Source organism: Copadichromis virginalis, linkage group LG4 (genome assembly GCF_057382275.1).
Source record: "Copadichromis virginalis isolate Kocher_CV1m ecotype Utaka linkage group LG4, C_Virginalis_male_GT1.1, whole genome shotgun sequence".
Taxonomy (NCBI): Eukaryota; Metazoa; Chordata; class Actinopteri; order Cichliformes; family Cichlidae; genus Copadichromis; species Copadichromis virginalis.
Genome location: NC_140621.1, coordinates 5,575,799 through 5,598,815, shown reverse-complemented (window position 1 = coordinate 5,598,815; position 23,017 = coordinate 5,575,799). Strand labels below are relative to the sequence as shown.

Genomic DNA, 23,017 nt, shown 5'->3' with positions numbered 1-23,017 from the left:
TTTCTTCCAACTCCTCTGCAGTTTGTTTGAGGAAAGGGCCAGATCTCATTCTAATCCATCTCCATTAGCATGTGTCCTCATTATGGGATGCAGCAGAGCACTCACACCATAGAAACTGATTCTACTAGGAGCAGCTCGACAATGTTTCTCTGTGCAGCAGGAGAACACTTTTTAGGTTTCTGGGTAAAAGGGAAGTGAACCAAGTTCCCAAACTGGTCGTGCCTCAGGTCTTCTTTGGGCAGAACCAGGCCAACGGTTCAACAAGGCCACAAAAATGAAGTTGCATCTTACAATCCACCATGTAGGAGTTTAAACATCTTTGCCAGGTCACAGACATTTTTATCAGTAATGACAACTTATTTGTGAACAACTCATTTGTGAGGAAAAGACCCACTGACTGATCTGCTTTTATGCTAACTGTGACAGGCCTAAATCTGGTCCTAGCACTGGAAAAAGCTGCTAAAATGCAGCCAGTTTGTAACCAGTAACCCAACTGGTGACCAAATTAAGGGATCCTGCAAATTCCTCAAAAAAACAAAAACAATTACACTCCTATTAGATTTCTTTTAATTAGGCTTTATTATTATTCAATTTTCACTTTGACAAGAGCTGAAACTTAGTAAAAAAGAAATATTATTAAAATGAATTAGTTTTTTCAGAAACTTTAAGGACATTATTAGTTTATTGTATAGAAAAAGGAAAACAGCTGTGAATATCCCTCAAATATAATTTTCATATTGTGTCTGTATATCATCTCTCACACAGTTGATCTTGTCTGCTTTGACTGCTTGATGCTTTAGCTCTCTGGTGAGTAGATCTTGATGAGGTGTTGCAGTTCGGTGGGATATCCGGTGACTGGGCAGCGGTGGTTACTTTTCACGTATGTGTAAATGCAGCGGTAACAGAACACGAAGCCCGAGGTGGACAGCACGGTGGCATTGGTGTGGGGCTTCCTGCACAGAGGACAGTTCCTGCTTTCTGAGCCCAGCCCACCCTGATCCTGCTGCAGGTGGAGCGGGGGTGGAGGAGCCGGCAGGGAGGTGAGAGCTTTCACTGTGCTGAGGTTCTCCGACGAGTACCACCACTCCAGGAACTGCAGGAAGAAAACACCCATAGAGAGGGAAGAGGAGACAGACACAGCCATGCCCCTCGCTGCTTGTGACATCATCCACCACGCTCTCTGCATCACGCTGTGAACACAGAAACAATGCATTGTGGGTGTTTAGCAATGTTTTTTTTTTATGACATTCCTCATTCAAGAACTGTAAAAAATATCACTGAGTGTATGTTTGTGTGGCCTCAAATCAATTCACCAAATGAGCTAAAGCCACACAGTGCACATCAGCAAACATTAAACTTGATAAGTGTTTAAAGTACTTAAACCTTTGGCCAAACAAAGTGAAATTAATCTCACTGTCTGAATATTCTCTGTGAAAAACATCTGTTTTCTAATGTGTTGGATCTGAGCCACCCCAGCAGACAGGCTTGGACCATAAGGACACAACAGTTTTGTGGTTTTTACATCACTGACTAAATGCACTTTAATGCATGGAACGTTGTATCAGCAACAAAGAGTTAAACAGGCTGCATGAAAAACTTCCTTCAGTTTAGAATCTGCAACTGGTGATCTATCCGGGTACAAAGCACACCTGTTAGGACACCACTGTGGGTAAAAACAGAGACAGCAAGGAGTTTGCGAGCTGTACCTTCCTCCAGCTGGTCTCCCGGGAGTCCTGGCTTTCCACTCCATGTCTCTGATATCTTGAGTGTTAAGTCGTTCCAGTCTGACCCCGGCCAGCCACAGGAGAGGACTGTGGGTCCTGGAGACTCCAAAGACAAACAGCAGCTGCTGACAGAAGATCCAGGTCTGCCAGGCTGAGCTGACGTACGGATATGCTGCTACGGCCGCCCGGTACAGCCTCTGGCTCCTCGTCTGCGCCAACCGGATGGAGAAATCCTCCTCATCCCTCTGCCGTGCCAATGTAGCCTCTAGCTTGGCCTGCAGGTATGGCAGCAGGCACAGAAGAAGAAGAGACCACCAGCAGGATGTCCTGGTCATCCCGAGGTGCACAGGAAGTCTCTGCCTGCCTGAAACTCTTTTCAGTCCGTAGAAGTTCTCCGAGAAGGAGGCACTGCAGTTAGACAGGAAGTGGTTCTGAAGGAGGAGGTCCAGCAGCAGGTAGAGCTCATCAAAGCATCGCCACAGGAAGCCAAAGCGGGATGGGTTGGACTCTGCCAGAACCTGGAAAGGACACCAGGAGCTAGGCTGTTAGAACCCTAACACTGATCTATGGAAAGTATAAGTACCACCACACACACACGCTCACTTTGACTGCATGTTTCAGTGCCGGTCTGACCGCCTCCATCAAAGACTCCTGTGCCAGGACTTCAAACACTGATGGCTGCTCACTGACAACCGTGGATGTGAGATGGGCTCCGGCCTCAGCCATGGCTGCTGCACAAACACAGCACAGTTACCTTTTACTGCCTTTTGTATGACCACTGCACTCAAGTCCAGACTGAGAGACTCTTCCATCTGTATCTTCCACCTAGAGCAGGGCGATATGGCCAAAAATATTTATCACGATATATATTTGAAAATTTGCGATAACGATATAACAGACGATATAATTGATGCGAGACAAAATACAACTCCACAACATTACTAGCGCAAAAAGACAACCTTCCATTTATTTTCACTTAAACAAGAAGCTGGTTTTTATGTACATTAAAGCTTTATAAAAATGTAACAGTGCAAATGCAAATTCCTTGCTGAACGTTTAACCAAAAGGCATTTCCAGTAGAAATGGGCTGACATATCCTGAGCATAACCATGTATAATATCCACTGAAGTTAAAAAGAGGTGCTTTGCAACATTAAACTGCAGTGTGCAGTACGTATTTTTTGGACCATAAGGTGCACGGGATTATAAGGCACATTAAGCGAAACAAAGCAGTCAGATAAATCAAACTTTATTAAACTCATTCTTCTTGCTTCCTCCACTTCTGTACCATTGATTCATTAATGTTGAATTCTCTGGCTGCTGCTCTATTCCCATGTTGTTGCAGTATATTAATGACTAACCTCGTATTGTGGATGGATTATCTCAGTTGTTCTCCTGACTGAAGTTTGGTCCGTTTACAGCATCCTGCCATGCGATTGCATTTGTCTCTAACCATGAAGAACCTTCACGTTCACTTTTATAAGTGGAAAAGTGTTAGTGTTCGTCCTCCAGCTTCACTGTTTATGTTATGCTAACATAGCTGTGTCGCTAGCGATCACGTAGCACATCATTATATAGCAGCTAGCCCAACTTCAGTAACCCTACAAACGTCACTGCTGTTTAGTTTCCTGTCTTCATTTATGTTGGAAGTGATAGCAGAGCTGTACGTTTGATTTTTTTCAGAAATCTCTCAGTCAGAACATGCTATATCATGCTTAGGTAACTAGCGAAACTAGCGAGCTAACTTCCGCTAGCTTCCTGCTAACTTCTAACTCCGTTAAATGTAATAACTTTTGTTTTCATGGATGCCTGGAAGTTAAACTTTATAGTTACACCTGGTAAAGCAGCAATGCTGATCGTTTTATTAAAGATGAAAGAATTTAGACAGTTTTTAACTCTAAGTGATGCTGCAGTGTTGTTTGACCTGAAACATACGGAGTTTAGGACCCAGATTACTCCCAGATTTAAGAGCATCTTAGTCCGACAAATACGACAATAACGACGGCCGCTTGCATGTTCTGCAAAAAAATGTGCTTTGTTGTGTATCTGACGGACAAACACCAAACCAGTTCCACATCACTGAAGTTGCGCCATTTTTACAAACCAATTCTGGTTCATCAGTTTCACTCAACAATCGGCCATGTGCGTATGAAAACAAAGGCACTGCGCATGCGCGTTTTACTCCCATTCTATCGCGATATTTCATTTTCCTATCGTTGCCTAACATTATACCGGTATTACCGTGAACGGTATAATATGGCCCAGCCCTACTTCCACCTTTCTGTTAATCTTTGAACACAGAGCGCAAAGCAGGGTTTACACTGGCATGGTAGAAGAAAATCACCATGTGGTGCTGCGTTTGAGGAACAGCTTGAAATGCACTTTCTTGGGAATCTCACGACTAATATTAACTTGAAATCTGTCAGTCAGTCACGTTTAAACAGTTTTAATTCCCGTTTGAGGGGCAATTGTGCAGTTTTTATGTCCCGGCGCTCACTAAAACTAAAATTTATTCAAGTTAGGGCTGCTCAATTAATCGAATTTTAATCACGATTACGATCTGGGCTTTCAACGATCATTAAAAATGACTGAGCCGATTATTAGCCCCTCCCTCGTGCTTTACTCTGGCGCTGCTCCGTGTGGCAAATCGAGCGCACCTCTCTGCATTTCGAACACGCGTCACAACAATTAAGAGGACCCAAGGGAAGCTCGGAAAGCTATGCAGAAGTTATTTGGAGAGGAGAGTGACTGCCATTGGTTGAAAAGAGAGGTAAAAAAAACTTCAGTGGGTTCTGGGTTCGCGGAGTCGAGACGTGGGTCAAGTAGACATAGTGTGTAAACTTTGCTACAGTGTCGTAGCTGCGCCACAGAGCAACACTGCAAAGTTCACTAAACATAGATGTTTACATTTTTCATTTATTTTTTATATTGCAAACATTTGCACTGTAATCAGTATTTGCACACTATTTTATATTATTTTTTAAAGTCATTATTCAATACATTGTTATTGTTAACCCTTTAAATCCCTGTAGAACCGGAGCTGCGTAAGCTAGCGCAATAATTTGTTTTGCATATGAAATCGGAGGAGTTGTACTTACATCTTATGCCATCAGCTTGTCCTCGGTCACGGTTTGCTTCCACATAAAGCTTTGCAAAAACTGCATGAAAAGCGCTTGCAGGAACAAAAACATAATATTCCAGAAACACGCTTTGCCGATCTGATCAGCTGTTCGTAACACTTCCCACATTGAAAAAGACGTCAACGCGAACTATCGCATGTCCGCCATTTCTTGTCCGAAACCGGAAGTGACGTCATTTTTCGCGGAAAATTTAGTTTTTTACTTGTAGGCCTTAAAAGCCTATACTGGTGTTTTTATAAGTCATGTTTGACTTGTTTCTGGAATGCTTAGAACTCGAATTGCACTGCTGGAAATAGTTTATTTTGATGCACCTGCTGATTTCTTTGCAAATTTGCATCATAGGATTGTTTTTTGTTTTTCCTGCAGTATATAAAAATTGCTGTATCTCCAAAATAAAACTATGAAGACACTCAAAATAAATTTCCTGTGGTGGGAAACTATTTTTTGCAACTTTTTTGTATTTAAAGTTTTGAGGGATAAGCCTCTTAAATTTCCCCAAGTAGAAATATATGTAAAAAAAACAAAAACGATTTTCAATTTTTTTTGTAGTTTATTGCACTTTTTTGCAATTAATGTAGTTACTCTGGACTTAATGCATACATATTATTAAAATATGGGCTATGACAGTTGTATTGATATATAGCAACTTGAAATGCTCCCAAAAATGGCACTACAGCATGTAAAAAAAAAAAATAAAAAAAAAAGCTCTGGAGGACTTGGTTCTATGGTAGGTCTTAAAGGGTTAAATGAATATCGTCAAATAATCGAGATCTTAATTTCAGTGAAAATAATCGTGATTATCATTTTTGCCATAATCGAGCAGCCCTAATTCAAGTTTGAAAATTGCTGCCCAAATGAGTCTTAGGAACTATTTTAAGGTGGCTGGAGCACAAAAAAGGAGGTTTCTATCGGGGCTTTGTGATTCACACTTATCTTGTCTCCCTTACAGAGATTCAGTAAGCAACATGACGGATACACGCGGCTGCTGCATGAACTTAGAACCGAGGTACAAGGTGCAAAGCTGGCATGACCTACTTCAGCGTGAGTTGTCCCTGAAGGCTGCATGTGTCGTTAAACGGCCCAGGTGTCTTCAGTGCAACACTCTAAAGTCTTTAAAACGCAAGCCGCGTATATGAGCATTTGTGAAACACTTAATATGTCAGTGACGTTTTGAAATGACGGCTGGTAAACACCAGCTAGTGTCGCATCTTACTCAGTGCTAACGCCAGGTAAGTAAAGCACTGGACAGGTACTATTACCAGTTTAACACAGTTTAATAGACTAAACAGTAAGAAGTACTGACGGCGCGGGGTAGCATTTACTTTTCACTACTTTATTTCTGTGGTCACACGTACCTTCCTCTGCTGGTTGCTAGCTCCCAGCTAGCAGGTCTGCATTAGCGTCGATTCTCTTTAGGCTCCTTCTAACTCACACGGCAGCGCTGAGCAAAACATTAGGACGGAGTTTGATTTTGTCCCATTTCTCTCCTCTCTCGCCCCACAACGTGTACTGTCCACAACAATTCACCATTTCCGTTTACACACGTTCTGTTTTTTTCTTCAACAACGTCATCGCGCAAGAATACGTATGCGACTACCCTGTAACTCTACGGTGATTGGCTGTTTCGCTATCAAGCAACCGATGACGCTATAGATCCTAGGCCACCGATAGGTGGACGCAGCCAGGCGGTGCCAAATAATGGTAGTCTGCCAAAAAAAGATGATTGCCTGTATTTAAACCGTTGTAAATGACTTGTTGGCCTATAAGCTCCCAAACATATCTGTCATTAATTATATTAAGTAATTTTCAGCCCAAAAAATCACACTAGTCACAAGGTAGAAGATGCAACCAGTTTTTTGCAAAAGCGACGCTACATCCTTTATTTATACAGGTAAAAAGTGCAATTGACCTTAAAAATCCACCTCAGGAAGAGGGAGAGTCAAGAGGGCAGTTATTAGACAACTATAAAATAACAGTTGTTTAAACATATTTTTAATTTACGTTATTTACGGATTCATATTAATTACTTGATTTTGATGTATCGTCGATTTTAATCTGGGCAGCGTTTTTCTTTACATTATTCTATACATACAGCAGTCGAACAAAGCACCGAGTCCAAGTAACACAGAGAAACACATAGACCAATCAGGTAAATTGTAACACATCTTACGAGATGCAGAAGTCCGAAGTAGCAAAGTCAAGGAAACAGAAGGGAGGAGTTGAAGCTCATAGTTTACATGGGACATGTAGTAAAGGAAGAAGAAAAGGGTAAACCAGCTGCATCTTTTCATTATTTTTATTTTAACTTAAAGATGACCATTTTTTTATACTTTTGAATGTAACATTTATTTTAATTAAAACAAGAAATTAAGATTGCATTATTTTATTTTTACGCTACACCTTATTTCATTGTGGAAATTAATAATACACATTGGTGAACTAATGTGAGTTTGGCACTGATAGAAATTTTAGGCTACTTTGTTTTACAAGAAAAATGTTCGCCGCCCCCCCACTACTAACTCTTTTACTCTACGTCCACACTTAAACGGGTATTTTTGAAAACGCCGCTGTTCGAACCTTTCGTCCACACGTAAACGGCATTTCGAATCACCGAAAACTGAGATTTTTTTTTTTAAACGCCGTTTTTTGCGTTTACGTGTGGACCGGGAATACAGAGTTCGTCATGCAACTCAAAGGTATGTGCCTTTTTTCACGTCACGCTGTGCGTCACGTTATTGTTTGCATGAGATGAATTGCAGAATGGCAGATAGAGACAAAATACTGTTAATCTGACTATCTACAGTTTTACACTCTATACACACGCAGTTACTGTCCCCCAATTTAGAAAGGCAGAGGCGTCACAGTGTAATTATTTTATGTGTAGTTGTTTTTTTCCTGTGTAATAATATTCAACATTGATATCAATACATTTCTCAAAAAAATGCCTCTGTGTGCAAAATGGATTCAAAAACAACTGTGGGATACTGTTAGTCCGTAATTTCGAGAGCACAGAGCATGCTCCCGACGAAAGGGAAACTAATTCTGTCGCAGAGACCTACCTGGCACTTGTGCAGGTGAAGCCAAAGGGAAGATAAGCTTCAGCATATTTACTAGCATTTGGCTTGGAAGGAAGTTGGTTTGGAAACATATTTGGCGATGCTTCATCTCCAGCTTTGCGTTTGTGTGGGAGCCCCGTCAAAAACCTGTCAATGATGCTAGCAGTGTCCAAGGGTTCTTTTTTTTCTCTTTCTTTTCAATCATCTTATATATATTCTCTTAATATGATGTCATCTAATCTATTTCTGGTTTTATCAAACAGCCACTGTGCCTTTAGAAGCAGTGACAAACCAGCAGGTGATATAAAACACATTATTTTATATACAGTCTGTGAAACGTGATGGTTCTGCTTCCTTATCCGTTCTGCCCACATTTAGCCTGTGAAGGTTCCTCAATCAATCAGGAAGGAATTTTGGAGGCTGTCTTTGTGCTCTTTTCCTTGTTGTCTTGTGTCTAACATGGGTACCTAAAAACAAAAAAAGTGATAATTAAACATGAACAATATCCAGCTCTCCATGTGGGTCTGAGTCTGGTTTAATCTCTTGATCCTATGCCCTTCTCTCTCTATCCTCTTCATTTTCTGCCTGCTCTCAGTTGTCTGAGTTCAGTAAAGGCTTAACACATAACAAAGCAAAAATCTGTAGGCCCAATAACATCACTGCAGCAGTGCAGCTTGTTATAATGACCTTGAATTCAGGGACTGTGCAGTCCTCCTGGTGAATGGATGCTGGGTATTTAACCTCTTGATTGCATAATGTGCTGAAATTGTTGTGCACAAACAAGAAGACAAAACATTTTAATCCTCATATATGCAAATATAAATTCCAACATTACACATTATTCAACATTTTGTGGCTTTTCTTCACTTATGCACTGAATTATCGTTTATTCTGTAAAATAAAACACAGTCAACTTGACAGCACATTTACAGTGCTGTGCCAAAATGTTGGCTCACTTGTAATTTCTGAAGCTCACCAAAGCCTCATCAGAAATTGCACAGTAGAAATTAGTTACTGCTAGTTACAATAAATCAAGCATGCGTCTGCGTAGATACTATAAAATCGTAGACTGTATATAAAAATGGACACCTTTTTTGTGAACCCTCAAAATAAATGTTTTGCCATCACCATCTTGGTGTGTGTTGAAATCAGATGTGGTTATTTAGGGGCCGACCTAACTGAGGCATTACATCCTAGTAACCTAATGTTGTTGATCACATGATAAAGCTTAGTCCCCGTTGTCCTTTTTTGACTTTAAAACAGACTTTGATTGACAAAATCATGTTGTATTTTAAAAGAAACGACCATATGGGGAAAGTGTACTGAGAGCAAAGGGAGCTAAAGGCTTGTCTTATCCAGTCGTTAAGTCTGATGTCACTAGCCGTGTCTGGGCCTAAACTCCGCTGCAGGTCCATATATGAAACGATCACTATGGCATTACTGAGAGTTGAAAAACTGTCTAAAGTCTTTCATCTTTAATAAAATGATCAGCGTTCTGCTCTACCAGGTGTAACAATTGAGTTTAACATCCAGGCATCCATGAAAACGGAATTTATGACATTTAACGGAGTTAGAAGTTAGCAGGAAGTTAGCTCGCTAGCTTCTATCTAAATATAATATAGCATGTCCTGACTGCAGGGTTTTGGAAACTAATTAAAACGTACAGCTCTGCTATCACTTCCAACATAAATGAAGACAGAAAAGTAAACAGCAGTGACGTTTGTAGGGTTACTGAAGTTGGGCTAGCTGGTATATAATGATGTGCTACGTGACCGCTAGCAACACAGTAGTGATGGTAAATTTGATTCTTTTTACTGAATCTAGTGTTAATGAGTCACTCACCAAAGTGAATCGGGTGTTTTGAGTCATTTGATTCACTGAGTCAGTTGACCACAGAGTGCAAAAATTTTACATTTTCACTCAAACTTAATTTGTTTCCCTTTTCATGTAAATCCCACTGCTAACATGAATGATTAAAAAAAACAACTATTTTATAGAGAACAAAGAGCAAAAACATTTCTAAAATTAAGCAATTTCTTATCAAAATTGCTTAATAAACATTTATTTTGTTTATTTGTATTTTATTAGTATTTTCCTTAAGTGTGTCAAATATATATTTTCTCATCTAAATGTCCACTGCACTGTGAGCCAGGGGGCGGTAATGCGCCTTAACATTGGTTGCCAACCAAGAAGAAGAAGAAGCTGTGAGCCAGGAGGGAGGGGGTGTGTCACCACCCGATCCGTACCGGAAATCCGATCGGTACCCCGCATGCGCGAAAGGTGTCTACTTCCGGTCGAAGCATTTTACGATAGTTACAGGTCAGAGTATCTGTTAAGATGTTAAGAATAACAAGTATCTCTTAACATGTTTCCGATAATGAAACATTTAATATAATGTAGACAAAAATAAAAAAATTAAAAGATAGTGACAGATCGGGACTCCCGATCCTTACTGCGCATGTGCAAAGTCAGACCGTACAAATCGGGTCTACCCGATCCGTACCGCGCATGTGCAGGGGTTTTCTTCTTCTTCTGTTCGTTTAATGGCAGTGTACTCCCCAGTGTACGAGGATACCGCCACCTGCTGACTGAGCGAATGAACCCTATTGTAAAGTGAATTAGCGTCATTACAAATGTGTGTTAAATTTGATTTAGTGATAATCGAGTGTGTTTATGCTTGTCTGTGTGGAGAGGATTGTTGGAAAAGTGATGATAATGTCCGCTATCACTGTCAATTGCCAGTAAACACTTCATCTGGCTGCTGAATCTTCACGTGACATATTATAAAGTCTGTATTATTAACTCTGTCATTAGGCACCATTCTTCTTATTTTACGGCGCTGTTGTTCAATTGGGGAACGCTTTCTGTTGAGGAGAAAAGCAAAAATTTGTTGCGGATACGGATTATTCATTGTTTAAATGTCCTGGTAGTCGAAAAGGAGGCAGAGCTGCAGAGAAATGCTAGGAGCTAACTGGGCGCTAACCATATCATTCAAATATATTGAATGTCGCAATGTTGGCAAAGAGAGGAAGTGACGTAAGATTTGCGCATGCGGGGTACCGATCGGGTTTCCGGTACGGATCGGGTAGTGACAGGGTGAGTGAGTGATTCGTTTGCTCGCTCTATGATTCAACACAGGAGGGAGGGGGTTAGTGAGTCCTGAGTGATTCGTTCGCTCTTTGATTCAGCACAGGAGGGAGGGGGTTAGCGAGTCCTGAGTGATTCGCTTATGCTTACGATTCAGCACAGGAAGGGAGGGGGTGAGTAGCTCAAATGTGCTGTTAGCATGTTAGCAGCGCGATGCTACTGTGAACCGAGGAGATATTTTCTTGATGTGAGCTTCTACTCAGGGGTTTTTCTTCCAGTTCAGAGCAGAAATGCTTTTGTTACGAAACTGGCTGTTGTTTTTCCCCCCACAATTTTAATTATAAGCTAGATATATTTCTCCTAATGGAATTAGTTTGCTAACAGCAACAGGGATGAGTCAGTGAGTCAGTTGGGCTTGTGAATCATGATTCACGAGTCAGTAAAGTGATTCTCGATTATTGAACGATTCGTTCACGAATCGAACATCACTAGTGAGTAGCTGAAATGTGGTGTTAGCATGTTAGCAGCGCGATGCTACTGTGAACCGAGGAGCTATTTTCTTGATGTGAGCTTCTACTCAGGGGTTTTTCTTCCAGTTCCGAGCAGAAATGCTTTTGTTATGAAACTGGCTGTTGTTTCCCCCCCCCCACAATTTTAATTATAAGCTAGATATATTTCTACTAATGGAATTAGTTTGTTTTACGGAGTCGTGGCTCAGTGAGGACATCCCGGACTGCGCGCTCAAGCTGGAGGGCTTTCATCTGCTGCGCGCGGACCGGCAGGCCGCTCTCTCCGGTAAAACCAAAGGTGGAGGTGTCTGCTTCTACATCAATAGTGGCTGGTGCACAGATGTAACAGTGATTGCTCAGCACTGCTCTCCCTCTCTGGAATATCTTTTTATTCACTGCAAACCGTTTTATTCTCCGCGGGAGTTTGCTTCATTCATCCTGGCCGCTGTTTACATCCCGCCAGACGCGGATGCGCAAGCAGCTCAGTGCGCACTCGCAGAGCAGATTCTCCACATGGAGCGGACATACCCGGACTCTCTCATCATTGCTCTTGGGGACTTTAACAAAGCCAATCTGAGCCATGAGCTTCCGAAATACAAGCAGTATATTAAATGCCCGACCAGAGAGGAGAGGACATTGGACCACTGCTACAGCACGATCAGCGGGGCCTATCGCGCGGTGCCGCGCGCTTCACTCGGACTTTCTGACCACGTCATGATCCACCTAATCCCCGCGTACAGACAGAGGCTGAAGCTCTCCAAACCTGTCGTGAGGACCAAAAAACTGTGGAGCAACGAGGCTGTGGAGGAGCTTCGCACGTGTTTGGAGACCACAGACTGGGACACAATGAAGGCTGCTTCTAACAGCTTGGACGAGTTTACGGACACTGTCACCTCCTATATCCACTTCTGTGAGGACAGCATTGTGCCATCACGCACCAGGGTGAGTTATAACAACGACAAACCCTGGTTTACTCCTAAACTCAAAAAGCTGTGGCTGGAAAAGAGTAAGGCGTTCAGAAGCGGAGACAGGGACTGCTACAGAGAGGCCAAGTACAGGTTCACTAAAGAAGTGGACATTGCCAAACATCAGCACTCTGAGAAGATGCAGCAGCAGATCTCAGAGAATGACTCGGCCTCTGTGTGGAAAGGTTTTAGGAATATCACCAACTACAAGCCTAAAACCCCCCACTCCACTGATGACTTGCTCTTAGCCAACACCCTAAACGACTTTTACTGCCGTTTTGACGAGCCATCAGGCAGCCTTCACACCTCCAACGACCCCAACAATAGAGGCACTTTGGACACTCATTCCCCCACCTCTCCCCCCTCCATAGAGCCATCACCACCTTCAAACTGTTCACCTGCAACACCCGCCCCCTCACCCCACACAAAAGAGGATTTCACACCACCTCCTCCGACCACAACTCTTCATATTCATGAAGCAGATGTGAGGAAGCAGTTTAGGAGTCTGAATGCTCGGAAAGCTCCCGGCCCAGACGGTGTGTCTCCTGCCACCCTCAGACACTGTGCAAACGAGCTGGCCCCAGTGTTTTCTGGCATCTTCAACTCCTCACTGCAGGCATGTCATGTGCCTGCTTGCTTCAAGTCCTCTACCATAATCCCTGTCCCCAAGAAACCTAGGATCACTGGACTAAATGACTACAGACCCGTGGCTCTGACATCTGTGGTCATGAAGTCATTTGAGCGCCTAGTTCTCTCCCATCTCAAGACCCTCACGGCCCCCCTCCTGGACCCCCTGCAGTTTGCATATAGAGCCAACAGGTCTGTAGACGACGCCATCAACATGGCCCTACACTTCATCCTGCAGCATCTGGACTCCCCAGGAACCTACGCCAGGATCCTGTTTGTGGACTTCAGCTCTGCCTTCAACACCATCCTTCCAGACCATCTCCGAGGCAAGCTTTCCCAGATGAATGTGCCTGATCCCATCTGCCGGTGGATCACTGACTTCCTGACGGACAGGAAGCAGCACGTGAGGCTGGGAAAGAATGTCTCGGACTCCCGGACCATCAGCACCGGCTCCCCTCAGGGCTGTGTTCTTTCTCCTCTGCTCTTCTCCCTGTACACCAACTGCTGCACCTCCACCCACCAGTCTGTCAAGCTAATCAAGTTCGCAGATGACACCACCGTCATTGGGCTCATCTCGGACGGGGACGAGTCTGCCTACAGGAGGGAGGTTGAACGTCTGGTGTCTTGGTGCAGCCACAACAACCTGGTGCTGAATGCCCAGAAGACAGTGGAGATTATTGTGGACTTCAGGAAGCACACAGCCCCACTCCCCCCCATCATCCTGACTGACACCCCCATCACCTCTGTGGACTCATTCCGCTTCCTGGGTACCACCATCACCCAGGACCTGAAGTGGGAGCCCACCATCACCTCCGTCATTAAGAAAGCCCAGCAGAGGATGTACTTCCTGAGGCAGCTGAAGAAATTCAACCTGCCAACACGGACGATGATGCAATTCTACACTGCAATCATCGAGTCCATCCTCACCTCCTCCATCACCGTGTGGTACGCTGGAGCCACTATCAGGGACAAACAGAGACTGCAGCGTGTCGTGCGCTCTGCTGAGAAGGTGATTGGCTGCAGACTCCCATCTCTGCAGGACCTGTACACCTCCAGGACACTGCGGCGTGCAGCCCGGATCTCAGCTGACCCTTCTCACCCTGGACACAGTCTGTTTGACCTGCTCCCCTCAGGCAGGAGGCTCCGGTCCATTCGCACCAGAACCTCTCGCCACAAGAACAGTTTCTTCCCCTCTGCTGTTGGACACATGAACAATAACCATATGACTGTCCCCGCCACTAACACATGACCCTACGCTGTGTCACTGCATCATTTCATGTTTGGCACTGATCACCACCTGCACTCATGTATATATCTTTCTACGTAGCACTCATAATTCTTATTCTCATGTACCGTATTTCCCGGACTACAAAGCGCACCTGAATATTAGCCGCACAAGCTAAAATCAGGGGAAAATCCTGTTTTGTACATACATTAGCCGCACCTGACTAAAAGCCGCAGGTGTTTCAATGTTGACTTATCATATGTAAGAGAATATGCACAAAGCGAATTGTCAGGAAAGAGATGGCTGTTTGGAGACACACCCCTTTTATTAATATTTTGAAAAACAAGTTATGGGTACATATTTGCACATGTGCTGTGCTTCATAAATGAGTAACAAATGTAGTACATAACAGTAACCTACAGCACACCAGAAAAATAGATTCGGACTACCTTTTAGGCTCAGGTGCAGTGACACGGCTTTAACAAGAAGAAAAGTCAGTCATTCACCACCATCTTCCTGCGCACTAAAACCACCAAAGTCCTCTCCTCCAGTGTCGGAAACGAACAGGCTCAGGATGGCTTCGTCATCCACTCTCAGCTTCTTTCCTTCGTTGTCACTTTCAAAACCAAAGAAATCCTCATTGTCAGTGTCAGAGTCGAACACCCTCTGAAGGGCCGTGGCGGTGTCCTCCTCTTCATCATGCAGCAGTCCAGCCCTTCGAAATCCGTTGGTGATCGTGGATGTTTTCACACTTTTCCACGCTGTCAAAATCCACTGGTGGTGTTGAGCATAACTTGCTTTTCGCAAGTTTATCGCCGCTGGTCATCCACGACTCCCGCTGAACGCGTAGCGCTACTTTGAAGTTTGTTTTTCGCGCTACTTGTACGGCACTATGTTGCCTGGCGGATGGACATGTGACCAACATACCACTCTTGAACCCCGATCCTTCCGCCAGGCAACGTAGTGCCGTACAACAGCAGAACAAACAAAACAAATCGTCTTACGATATCACAAAAATCATGGACAATCCATAGAAAAGCCGCACCTGACTAAAAGCCGCAGGGTTCAAAGCTTGTGCAAAAAGTAGCGGCTTATAGCCCGACAATTACGGTATATATCTCATGTATATTGCATGCACACATCTTTCTTTCTACATAGCACTTTAATTCTTATTGTCTGCACTGAAGCACCGCAGCAATTTCCTAATGTTGTAAACCTCAACATCTGGCAATAAACCCATTCTGATTCTGATTCTGATTCTGATTCTGATTCTAACAGCAACAGGGGTGAGTCAGTTGGGCTTGTGAATCATGATTCACGAGTCAGTAAAGTGATTCTCGAGTATTGAACGATTCGTTCACGAATCGAACATCACTACGACACAGCTATGTTAGCATAATATAAACAAGCTAACTTTTTTTCCACTCGATAAAAGTTAATGTGAGTGTTCTCGGTGGTCAGGAACAAATGTAATCGCAAGGCAGGATGCTGTAAAAGGACCAAACTTCAGCCAGGAGAACAACTGAGATAATCCATCCACAATACGAGGTTAGTCATTCATAAACTGCTGCATGGGCTGGGCTGTAGCTACATCCTAAGGTTTTAAAAACTGAGCTTAAATAAATGATTAGCGGTAATAAAAGCCGAGGGAGGTCAACAGTGATCACTGACTGTTTTAGGAGCTTTTTGAGATTAAATAGAAGAAAATACATAACATTAAAAATGTTAACAACACAAAAGCCATATTAAACGCAGACTACTTTAGGCCCGGAAGTAGGATTCGCCACGCCATCACTTAACGACCGGATAGACTTTTTTACAATCTTAACTATTTTTTATATCCACAGTATTTGGCCCCCTGCCGGTCATGAAAAAGAATGGCAGTTTAAGGAGCTTCCACAAAGGCTTGTCTTTTCAGAACTGTAAGCTGCATCTGTCTTGCAAGGCCCAGGAAATGAACCTTGTAGACCTCCAGAGTTTTCCTCTGTGATTTATGAGCCTTAAGTAAATTAACATGTTGTACTTCTCCTCTCTAATTTATCTAGTATAAGAATTAATGACTGCAACAATTTCTAGAAGTTCTTATCAGTTGTTATATTGATGCTAATAGGGGCTAAATTTGCAAGTAGTCACTAGCATTGCTAGCTAAAGAAGCTGTAGAAACAGCTGACTCTTTGTATTAAAGTAATAATTAATTAATAAATAGCCCAAGTGAATTTTCATAGTTAAATCTGCACTTATCCTTACTTGTGTGCTTCTTTACTTACTTAATAAAGAAACACACAAAAATATACACAGAGACACACACGCAATATTCTCAAAATGTTAAAAGTCTTTATATAATATTTAAGTCGGTAAAAGGGACAGATGGAGCGATGCCTAGGAAACCAGAGGGAGGGTGGACAGAGAGAGAAACACCATGACAAACATCAGACGAGTTCAGTGAGAGAGAGAAAGCGTTTGGCGATTGGAGAGGATTAGAGGATTATTATCGCAGCTGACTGCACTGGAAGGCTCCATCAGCATCATCGTCGTCCTGTCTTTGGTTCTCTCGCTCCTTCCTTCCTCTGCCTGTTGTCTCAGCATCATCCATCAAAGCCGAGGGCATGTACAAGTTGAGGAGCTAGCATGGATATATTTTGGCTCTTCAGCAGCAGAAGGGGTGAGTCAGGCATCCATTGTCAAAATAACTGATAAAAAATATCCCACTTGTTAAACTTTAACTTTATTGATCCTCTTTGTTTGCTGTCTTTATTTTCTTATTTTTTACCATGGAAAATGTTTTATTTTGGAGATTGTTTTTCCAAAATAAGCATTAGAAAACTACATGCTAACAAATAAAATAAAAAATTGATACAGTAAAAAAATAGCAGTTTCATCAGACTGGCTGAATTCATTCATGATCTGATTATGCAGCTATATCTGGATGAGGCATGGAGAGACGAGATAAAGACGTATCCCTGTAGTCCTACAGCCTGTTAGGTAAAACTGTCCTTTGGAGATTTACAGAAAAAAAATGAAGAAAGTCATGTTTATCATGTCGTAGCTTTTCAGAACTTTTATGCTCATTGTTTTAATTTCTAAGCATACAAATTCAACTGTCATAAACTGTGCCTTCATTTGCAGGAGGCAGAATTGATATAATAAACTGTACAGTATACTGATGAGTACAGTGGAACAATTAACAGCTAATGATCCAAACATTTCTGTCAGGACAAGTAGGAACCCAAACAAACAAAAAACCAGATAAAACTTGTAAGTTTTTGTGTGCAACTTTACATTTTCTTCTCTTTTTTAAATTCACTCTGTTACAGTTCTCTTTTTTCTCGCCTCTATTCTTAAAGGTGTTTTATAAATATAGCTTACTACTTCCACAAAAGCCATAATTTCTTTGGTACTGTTTCCATGTGTGCATGTTATTCTGTCTTTAATAAAACCTGCGGATAGGGTGAAAGTGAACTCAGTGATTTATTGGCTGGAAAATTGGCAAAAAGCCTTAGAAACTATGATTCTTACAAGTTTGGTGTGAATTATCAACATATATAATATGTTATCGATATATAGTAAGTACTGTATAAAAATTTGAACTATCATGTCACATTTGACCTTTAAACTCCCCTTCAAGGTCAACAGACTGATCCTAACGCCAAAGCGATAATAATGATAATATAGAGCTTTTAAAACGATGTTTCCTACTGCCACTATATGAATTGACCACATACAGGCATATAGGGATACACAGGGATTCTCAATATCACATTATGGTTTGCGTCCATAACCTCTGACCTCACTTTGACATGTCACATCTGCCTTTTTTCCAAGTTGACCCCAAAATGTGTCACATGTTTAAAGAAAGCATTATCAGGTTATCAGTTACAAATGTACTAACTAGGCACTCTCAAGTTATTCATGTCCAGTTATTTACAAATCAGCACATATTATCTATTGATCCTACATAATGCTTATATTTATAAAAAAACAATACAATTCCCTTAAAAGTAAATGCTGTCCAGACAGTGAGCTACCTTGGTGGAGGTTTGTGCTCTCGGAGTGCTTCTCCACGGCAGCCTGAGCTGATTACAGCATGAATAAGGGAGAACTGGATCAGGGGGGTTGTTTCATGAAGCTCACAGATATCTGTAAGCTTTATCAGTTAAAGAAAATGATTTTAAATTCATTTCTGGATTTAACAGCGAGCCAGTGAAGACTACACTATTATTAGTACTGAGTATAGTATTATATTCTGATATAGAAAATATATTCTGTTTCTTTCTATTGCCAGTTACTTTGGCTGCTTTGACATGGACTGCGAGGTTTGGGAAAAAGAACAGCAGAATTAAACTCCCGCCCTTCAGTGAGCTTTCTGCTTCTTAAAATCTCCTGACCCTCCTTCAGCTGTCCTGGGAAATATGAATCTTCTTTCCACAACACATCTCTTCTTCCTTCTTGCCATTTACTCCCCGCAGTCCCTTCTCCCATGTGTTCAGTGCTCAAAGTTGTGTCCACACAAGTGCATTTGTTATGAGCATGCTGACCTGGTGGACTGCCGCGACCGTGGGTTTGAGCACGTTCCCAGGGGTCTCCCGCACGGCACGTGGCTGCTGGAGCTAGGAAGAAACAATCTGAGTGTGATAGGCACTCAAGCCTTCAAAGGACTGTGGTCCTTACGGGTGCTGGTGCTCACCAACAGCCAGATAGAGGAAATCCAACCACAGGTAAGAACAAAGTGGTGGAAAAACTATTTATGCATCTGAAAATGTTGCACAATTACAGTTGTAAGGATAATACGAAGACGTATTTTAGAGATTTAATATGTAACTAAAGCAAATTATCACAAGCATGGAAAACACTCCAGGGTTGGGTTGGCTGCTCTCCGGTTACTCTGGCTTCCTCCCAACGGCCAAAGGCAAGTAAGTTAGCTTAACTGGAGATCCCAAATTGGCATTAGGTGTGAATGTGAGTGTGGGTGGTTGTCTGTGTCTAAGTGAAAGCTCTGAAACAGGCTGGTGCTGGTCCAGGATGTACGCTGCCTCTTTGCCTGTGACTGACTATCTGTCTGCAGCTCACAGATAGATAGAAAATAAATTGCAACTTTGTATTTGTATAGAAATCGACTTGTATATATAAAAAATAATACTTTATATTTAAAAAACACATTTACAGAAAATAACAGAAATGAGAGACATGGACTGCAAGGAAATGTGTTTACCACTACATCACTGCCAGTCACTGATATGTCATATAAAAACTGAATCTGTCACGGTCGCGCTGGCAGACCGTGGGGATGTGGGGAAATTAGAACCCAAAGGCAGGGCTCTTCGATGCAAAGCAGTGTGTTTATTTACAGTGAAGTAAACTGACACAGTGCATTCCCGACTCCGTGCTGTGTCCTCTTCCCAGAGTAGTGCCCAGTGTGTCTGCGCTCGGCAGTGTTCGAGCACCCCGTGCTCACTGCCCTCTTGACTCCACACACCACCTGAGAAATAACAAAAAGGCAGCTGTCAGAACACACCACAATTGCGGCAGACTAACCTTCTCTAACTGACAAAGAGACTAACGTGAAGTCACTCAATGATCCAGCGTTGAGAAGCACTCAGCCACACTGCTATGTAGCTCCCCTAACGATCCTTATCAGCTGCAGGTGTGTGTGTTACTCCTCCTCGGGTGTGGCCAGCCTCCCAACAGGACACACCCACTAGGCCTGGTGGTCCAGGAAAACCAGGACATCACACACACGCACACACATACACAATACAAAGGGAAACCAGGGGCACAAGCACCACACAAAATCATGGTACACACAGCAACAAATAAACAAGTTCAAAACTGCTCATGGACCCTCAGACCCAGGTCCCTGACAGTAGGAAAGTTGAAACAGCACACCTAATTGATGCTTTTTGTCTTTGAATAGGCATTTTTCTCATTGTCCTTTCTGGAGAAACTGGATCTCAGTTGGAACAAATTAAAAACTCTCCCTGTGGACTTCTCATCCAGTCTGCCTGCTCTCAAAGAACTGCGACTGGAGCACAACATCTTGCATTATCTATCTGGATACAGGTACATGGCTATCTGTGGGTCATCAGAGTGCCGTGAAACTCCATCTCACTTTTCCATCAGCTTCCATATTTCTGTTTATCGTCTGGCTTAACAGGAATATGTTTAAAGTGATCCAAAAGACCAGGAGCTGTCTTAATAATAATAATGGACTGGATTTATATAGCGAATACAGTTACAGACAGTAGCATTCAGCACAGAGCTTCTCTCTGCCTGTCTCTCACAGTATCTTCTCACTGTCTCACGCTCTCGTTGTCTCTCTGCTGCCAGCCTGGAGTTTCTGGACAACATGGAAAAGCTGGACCTGAGTTATAACAAACTGGTGTCTGTTGGCCCCGGCGTGTTCAGAGGCCTCTCCCGGCTCAGACAACTCTATCTACACAACAACAAACTGACTGTGGTGCAGCATGGGAGCCTGGACATGCTGCCTGGACTGGAGGTGAACAGACTTTTTTTTAAATGGGTAAATAAACTGGTACCTCAAAGTTTTTTTTTGATTGTGGACTGTTGTAGATTTAGCCTCTAAAAAGTATAATAATGTAAATGAATCTTATTTCATGTCTTAATTCATCTGCACGTAAGACAGCTAGTGTTTTGGTACACTGAATAATGATAAGTTTGAAATTTATCATTAGTTATAAAGTATAAAGTACTATGATATCTCTACCTATTAATGCACACTTTAATGTGCTGCTTTGGAAGAATTGTCTAATTATTGTAAGAAGAAGTGGCTCAAAAACAGATCCCTGTGGCACACCATTTTCGATGACTTCATTATTCTGTATGTCTGCCTTTCTAATTAGTACCTGTTTGTCTGTCTTCCTAGGTACTCCAGCTGAGCAACAACAACATCTCTCAGATAGATACTGATGCCCTGGCACCTCTGTACAGCCTGGCTGTTCTTGATCTGGAGGGAAACAACCTGCATAACCTCAAATTTAAGACCTTCATCAGCCTTCATACAACAGCAACACACATACAGCTGTCAGGTCTGCAGAAATACTTTAATTCTATTTCATTCATTGTTCTCCATGTCAGAAACTGACGGAACAGACTGAAATATGTTTAAAACGTTTGGACTGATTATCATGCAATATAAAATAGATGATGTTGATCAACACCCCCTCTTCTACAATCAAGTTCTGACTCAACACTCTGACACACAATTTTAAGGTTTGCATTCTTTGTTTAATTGAACTCTGTATACCTGCCTTCCTTCTTTCCCTGCCAGGGAACCCTTGGAGCTGTGACTGTGAGCTGCATCGTGTTTTCAGTAAGATCCTACACGTCCGGCACCTCCACATTGACGACTACCGCAACGTGACATGCCAGGACCCTCTGCAGCTGATGGGGGCTTCGTTGGCCTGGGTAGACAGCCAACTCTGCGTGGCTGAGACCGCTACTGTACTCGTCATCACTGTCACTATGCTTGTCACCGTGGTGGCCGCTCTGGTGATGGCGGAAAGGAACAGGAAGAGGAACCGAGGGAAGAACTGGGACACTGAGTCACAGACGCAAACTCACAGCCCTCCATCCTGAGGCAAAATTAGTGAGAGGATAAGCAGATGTTTCTGGCTCCTCTGGTTACAAAAATGCTTTTAGCACACACTTCCTGACTGCTGCCACAAATGGATCGTACTTGATTTCTTTTTCCTTTCAAAAAGTGAAAAACAGAGTTGGAATTAAAACTGAAGAAGACCTGGAGTATCTGTTCAAATTTAATATTGCAGCTGTGACCTGCTGCTACCAGTGAACTGCTGTAAAAATGTGGTTCTTTCGATGAATTTTTAAGAACGACCATTGTCAGCAATGGGATTTTTCGCAATAAAAGCCATACTTTGGTAAAGACCAAAGGCCAATACACATAATGTGGAGTTTGAAGAGTAAAAAAATGTCTGACTTGTATTAACAGTTGCCGAGGTTTCATTCACCTGTAGTCTCTTGAAGTCACCAAATGTCAGATTGACTGTCTGCGGTCTCTTGTCACACATCACTGTGAATCGCTCCCTGTGTGGATACAGCTGAATGTTCACACATAATCTGACTTCTGTTGTGCTTTCTTTCTTTCCCTTTCACTGATCTCGTTTCCACCTATTTTATAATACCTACGCTAATTTGAGCTTTTCCTTAATCTCACGGGATCACCACAGCAGGCAGCTGTCGTAGATGTTTAATTTAGCAGGTTTTTACACCCTTTCTTATGCAACACCCAAGGGAAGTCTGTTCACTCACAAAACACATCTTTGCATGTCTGTAACTCATAATGTAAAATAGAAAATTGCAAATAAATTATTTAATATTTAATAGAAGGTTTCTTGAATATACTCTTTGTTCTTTGTAGTTTATCACCATAGAAGCCCCAGGAATGTCTGAACCTATTGATTGACAGTCAGACCGAGAGTCAGCAATAGAGATAGAGGGGGTCATGAGGACCATATGTGTCTGTACTCCACAGGGGATTAGTGCAGGACTGATGGAGGGAAAGAGAAGGACAAAGTCCCACAGAGGTCAAAGATGTCAAGATGATTACTGCTGATCTGCAATACAGTTATTAACTGTGAGTGTGTGTGTTGGAGGTATTAAACAGGCAGAGAAAGAGAGCCGTCTGGCCTCCAGCAGTAGACTGCCCTC

At 42.5% G+C, this 23,017-nt stretch overlaps 2 protein-coding genes across 10 annotated transcripts; one reads left to right on the top strand and one right to left on the bottom strand.

Moving 5' to 3' along the window:
* Nucleotides 1-555: 555 nt before the first annotated feature.
* pex12 (peroxisomal biogenesis factor 12) lies at nucleotides 556-6,442 on the bottom strand. Of its 4 annotated transcripts, none has more exons than XM_085453261.1 (4): nucleotides 6,219-6,442; nucleotides 2,328-2,549; nucleotides 1,707-2,242; nucleotides 556-1,190 (listed from the first exon to the last, which is right to left on the bottom strand). In XM_085453261.1, the coding sequence occupies exons 2-4, from the start codon at nucleotides 2,448-2,450 to the stop codon at nucleotides 797-799; spliced, it is 1,053 nt and encodes a 350-aa protein (XP_085309387.1). In that variant the 5' UTR covers nucleotides 2,451-2,549; nucleotides 6,219-6,442; the 3' UTR covers nucleotides 556-796. The 4 variants fall into 4 exon arrangements, with proteins under 4 accessions (XP_085309387.1, XP_085309389.1, XP_085309390.1 ...); XM_085453263.1 differs by having other exon boundaries at nucleotides 2,328-2,455; XM_085453264.1 differs by having other exon boundaries at nucleotides 2,328-2,452.
* Nucleotides 6,443-11,106: 4,664 nt separating this feature from the next.
* LOC146710654 (uncharacterized) lies at nucleotides 11,107-22,695 on the top strand. Of its 6 annotated transcripts, XM_085453252.1 has the most exons (10): nucleotides 11,107-11,253; nucleotides 15,794-15,880; nucleotides 16,684-16,994; nucleotides 17,249-17,314; nucleotides 17,459-17,587; nucleotides 18,615-19,047; nucleotides 20,244-20,389; nucleotides 20,657-20,849; nucleotides 21,213-21,375; nucleotides 21,618-22,695. In XM_085453252.1, the coding sequence occupies exons 6-10, from the start codon at nucleotides 18,742-18,744 to the stop codon at nucleotides 21,923-21,925; spliced, it is 1,116 nt and encodes a 371-aa protein (XP_085309378.1). In that variant the 5' UTR covers nucleotides 11,107-11,253; nucleotides 15,794-15,880; nucleotides 16,684-16,994; nucleotides 17,249-17,314; nucleotides 17,459-17,587; nucleotides 18,615-18,741; the 3' UTR covers nucleotides 21,926-22,695. The 6 variants fall into 6 exon arrangements, with proteins under 6 accessions (XP_085309378.1, XP_085309380.1, XP_085309383.1 ...); XM_085453254.1 differs by having other exon boundaries at nucleotides 16,916-16,994; nucleotides 17,249-17,587; XM_085453257.1 differs by having other exon boundaries at nucleotides 17,249-17,587; nucleotides 20,657-20,825.
* Nucleotides 22,696-23,017: the final 322 nt, after the last annotated feature.

Coding starts and splice junctions, on each gene's coding strand:
- pex12 (XM_085453261.1), bottom strand. CDS start 2,450: ATGGCTGAGGCCGGAGCCCATCTCACATCCACGGTTGTCAGTGAGCAG. Junction 2,243..2,327: donor CACTGAAACATGCAGTCAAA/GTGAGCGTGTGT, acceptor TGTCCTTTCCAG/GTTCTGGCAGAGTCCAACCC. Junction 1,191..1,706: donor GGGAGACCAGCTGGAGGAAG/GTACAGCTCGCA, acceptor CTGTGTTCACAG/CGTGATGCAGAGAGCGTGGT.
- LOC146710654 (XM_085453255.1), top strand. CDS start 18,742: ATGAATCTTCTTTCCACAACACATCTCTTCTTCCTTCTTGCCATTTAC. Junction 19,048..20,243: donor TAGAGGAAATCCAACCACAG/GTAAGAACAAAG, acceptor GTCTTTGAATAG/GCATTTTTCTCATTGTCCTT. Junction 20,390..20,656: donor CATTATCTATCTGGATACAG/GTACATGGCTAT, acceptor CTCTGCTGCCAG/CCTGGAGTTTCTGGACAACA.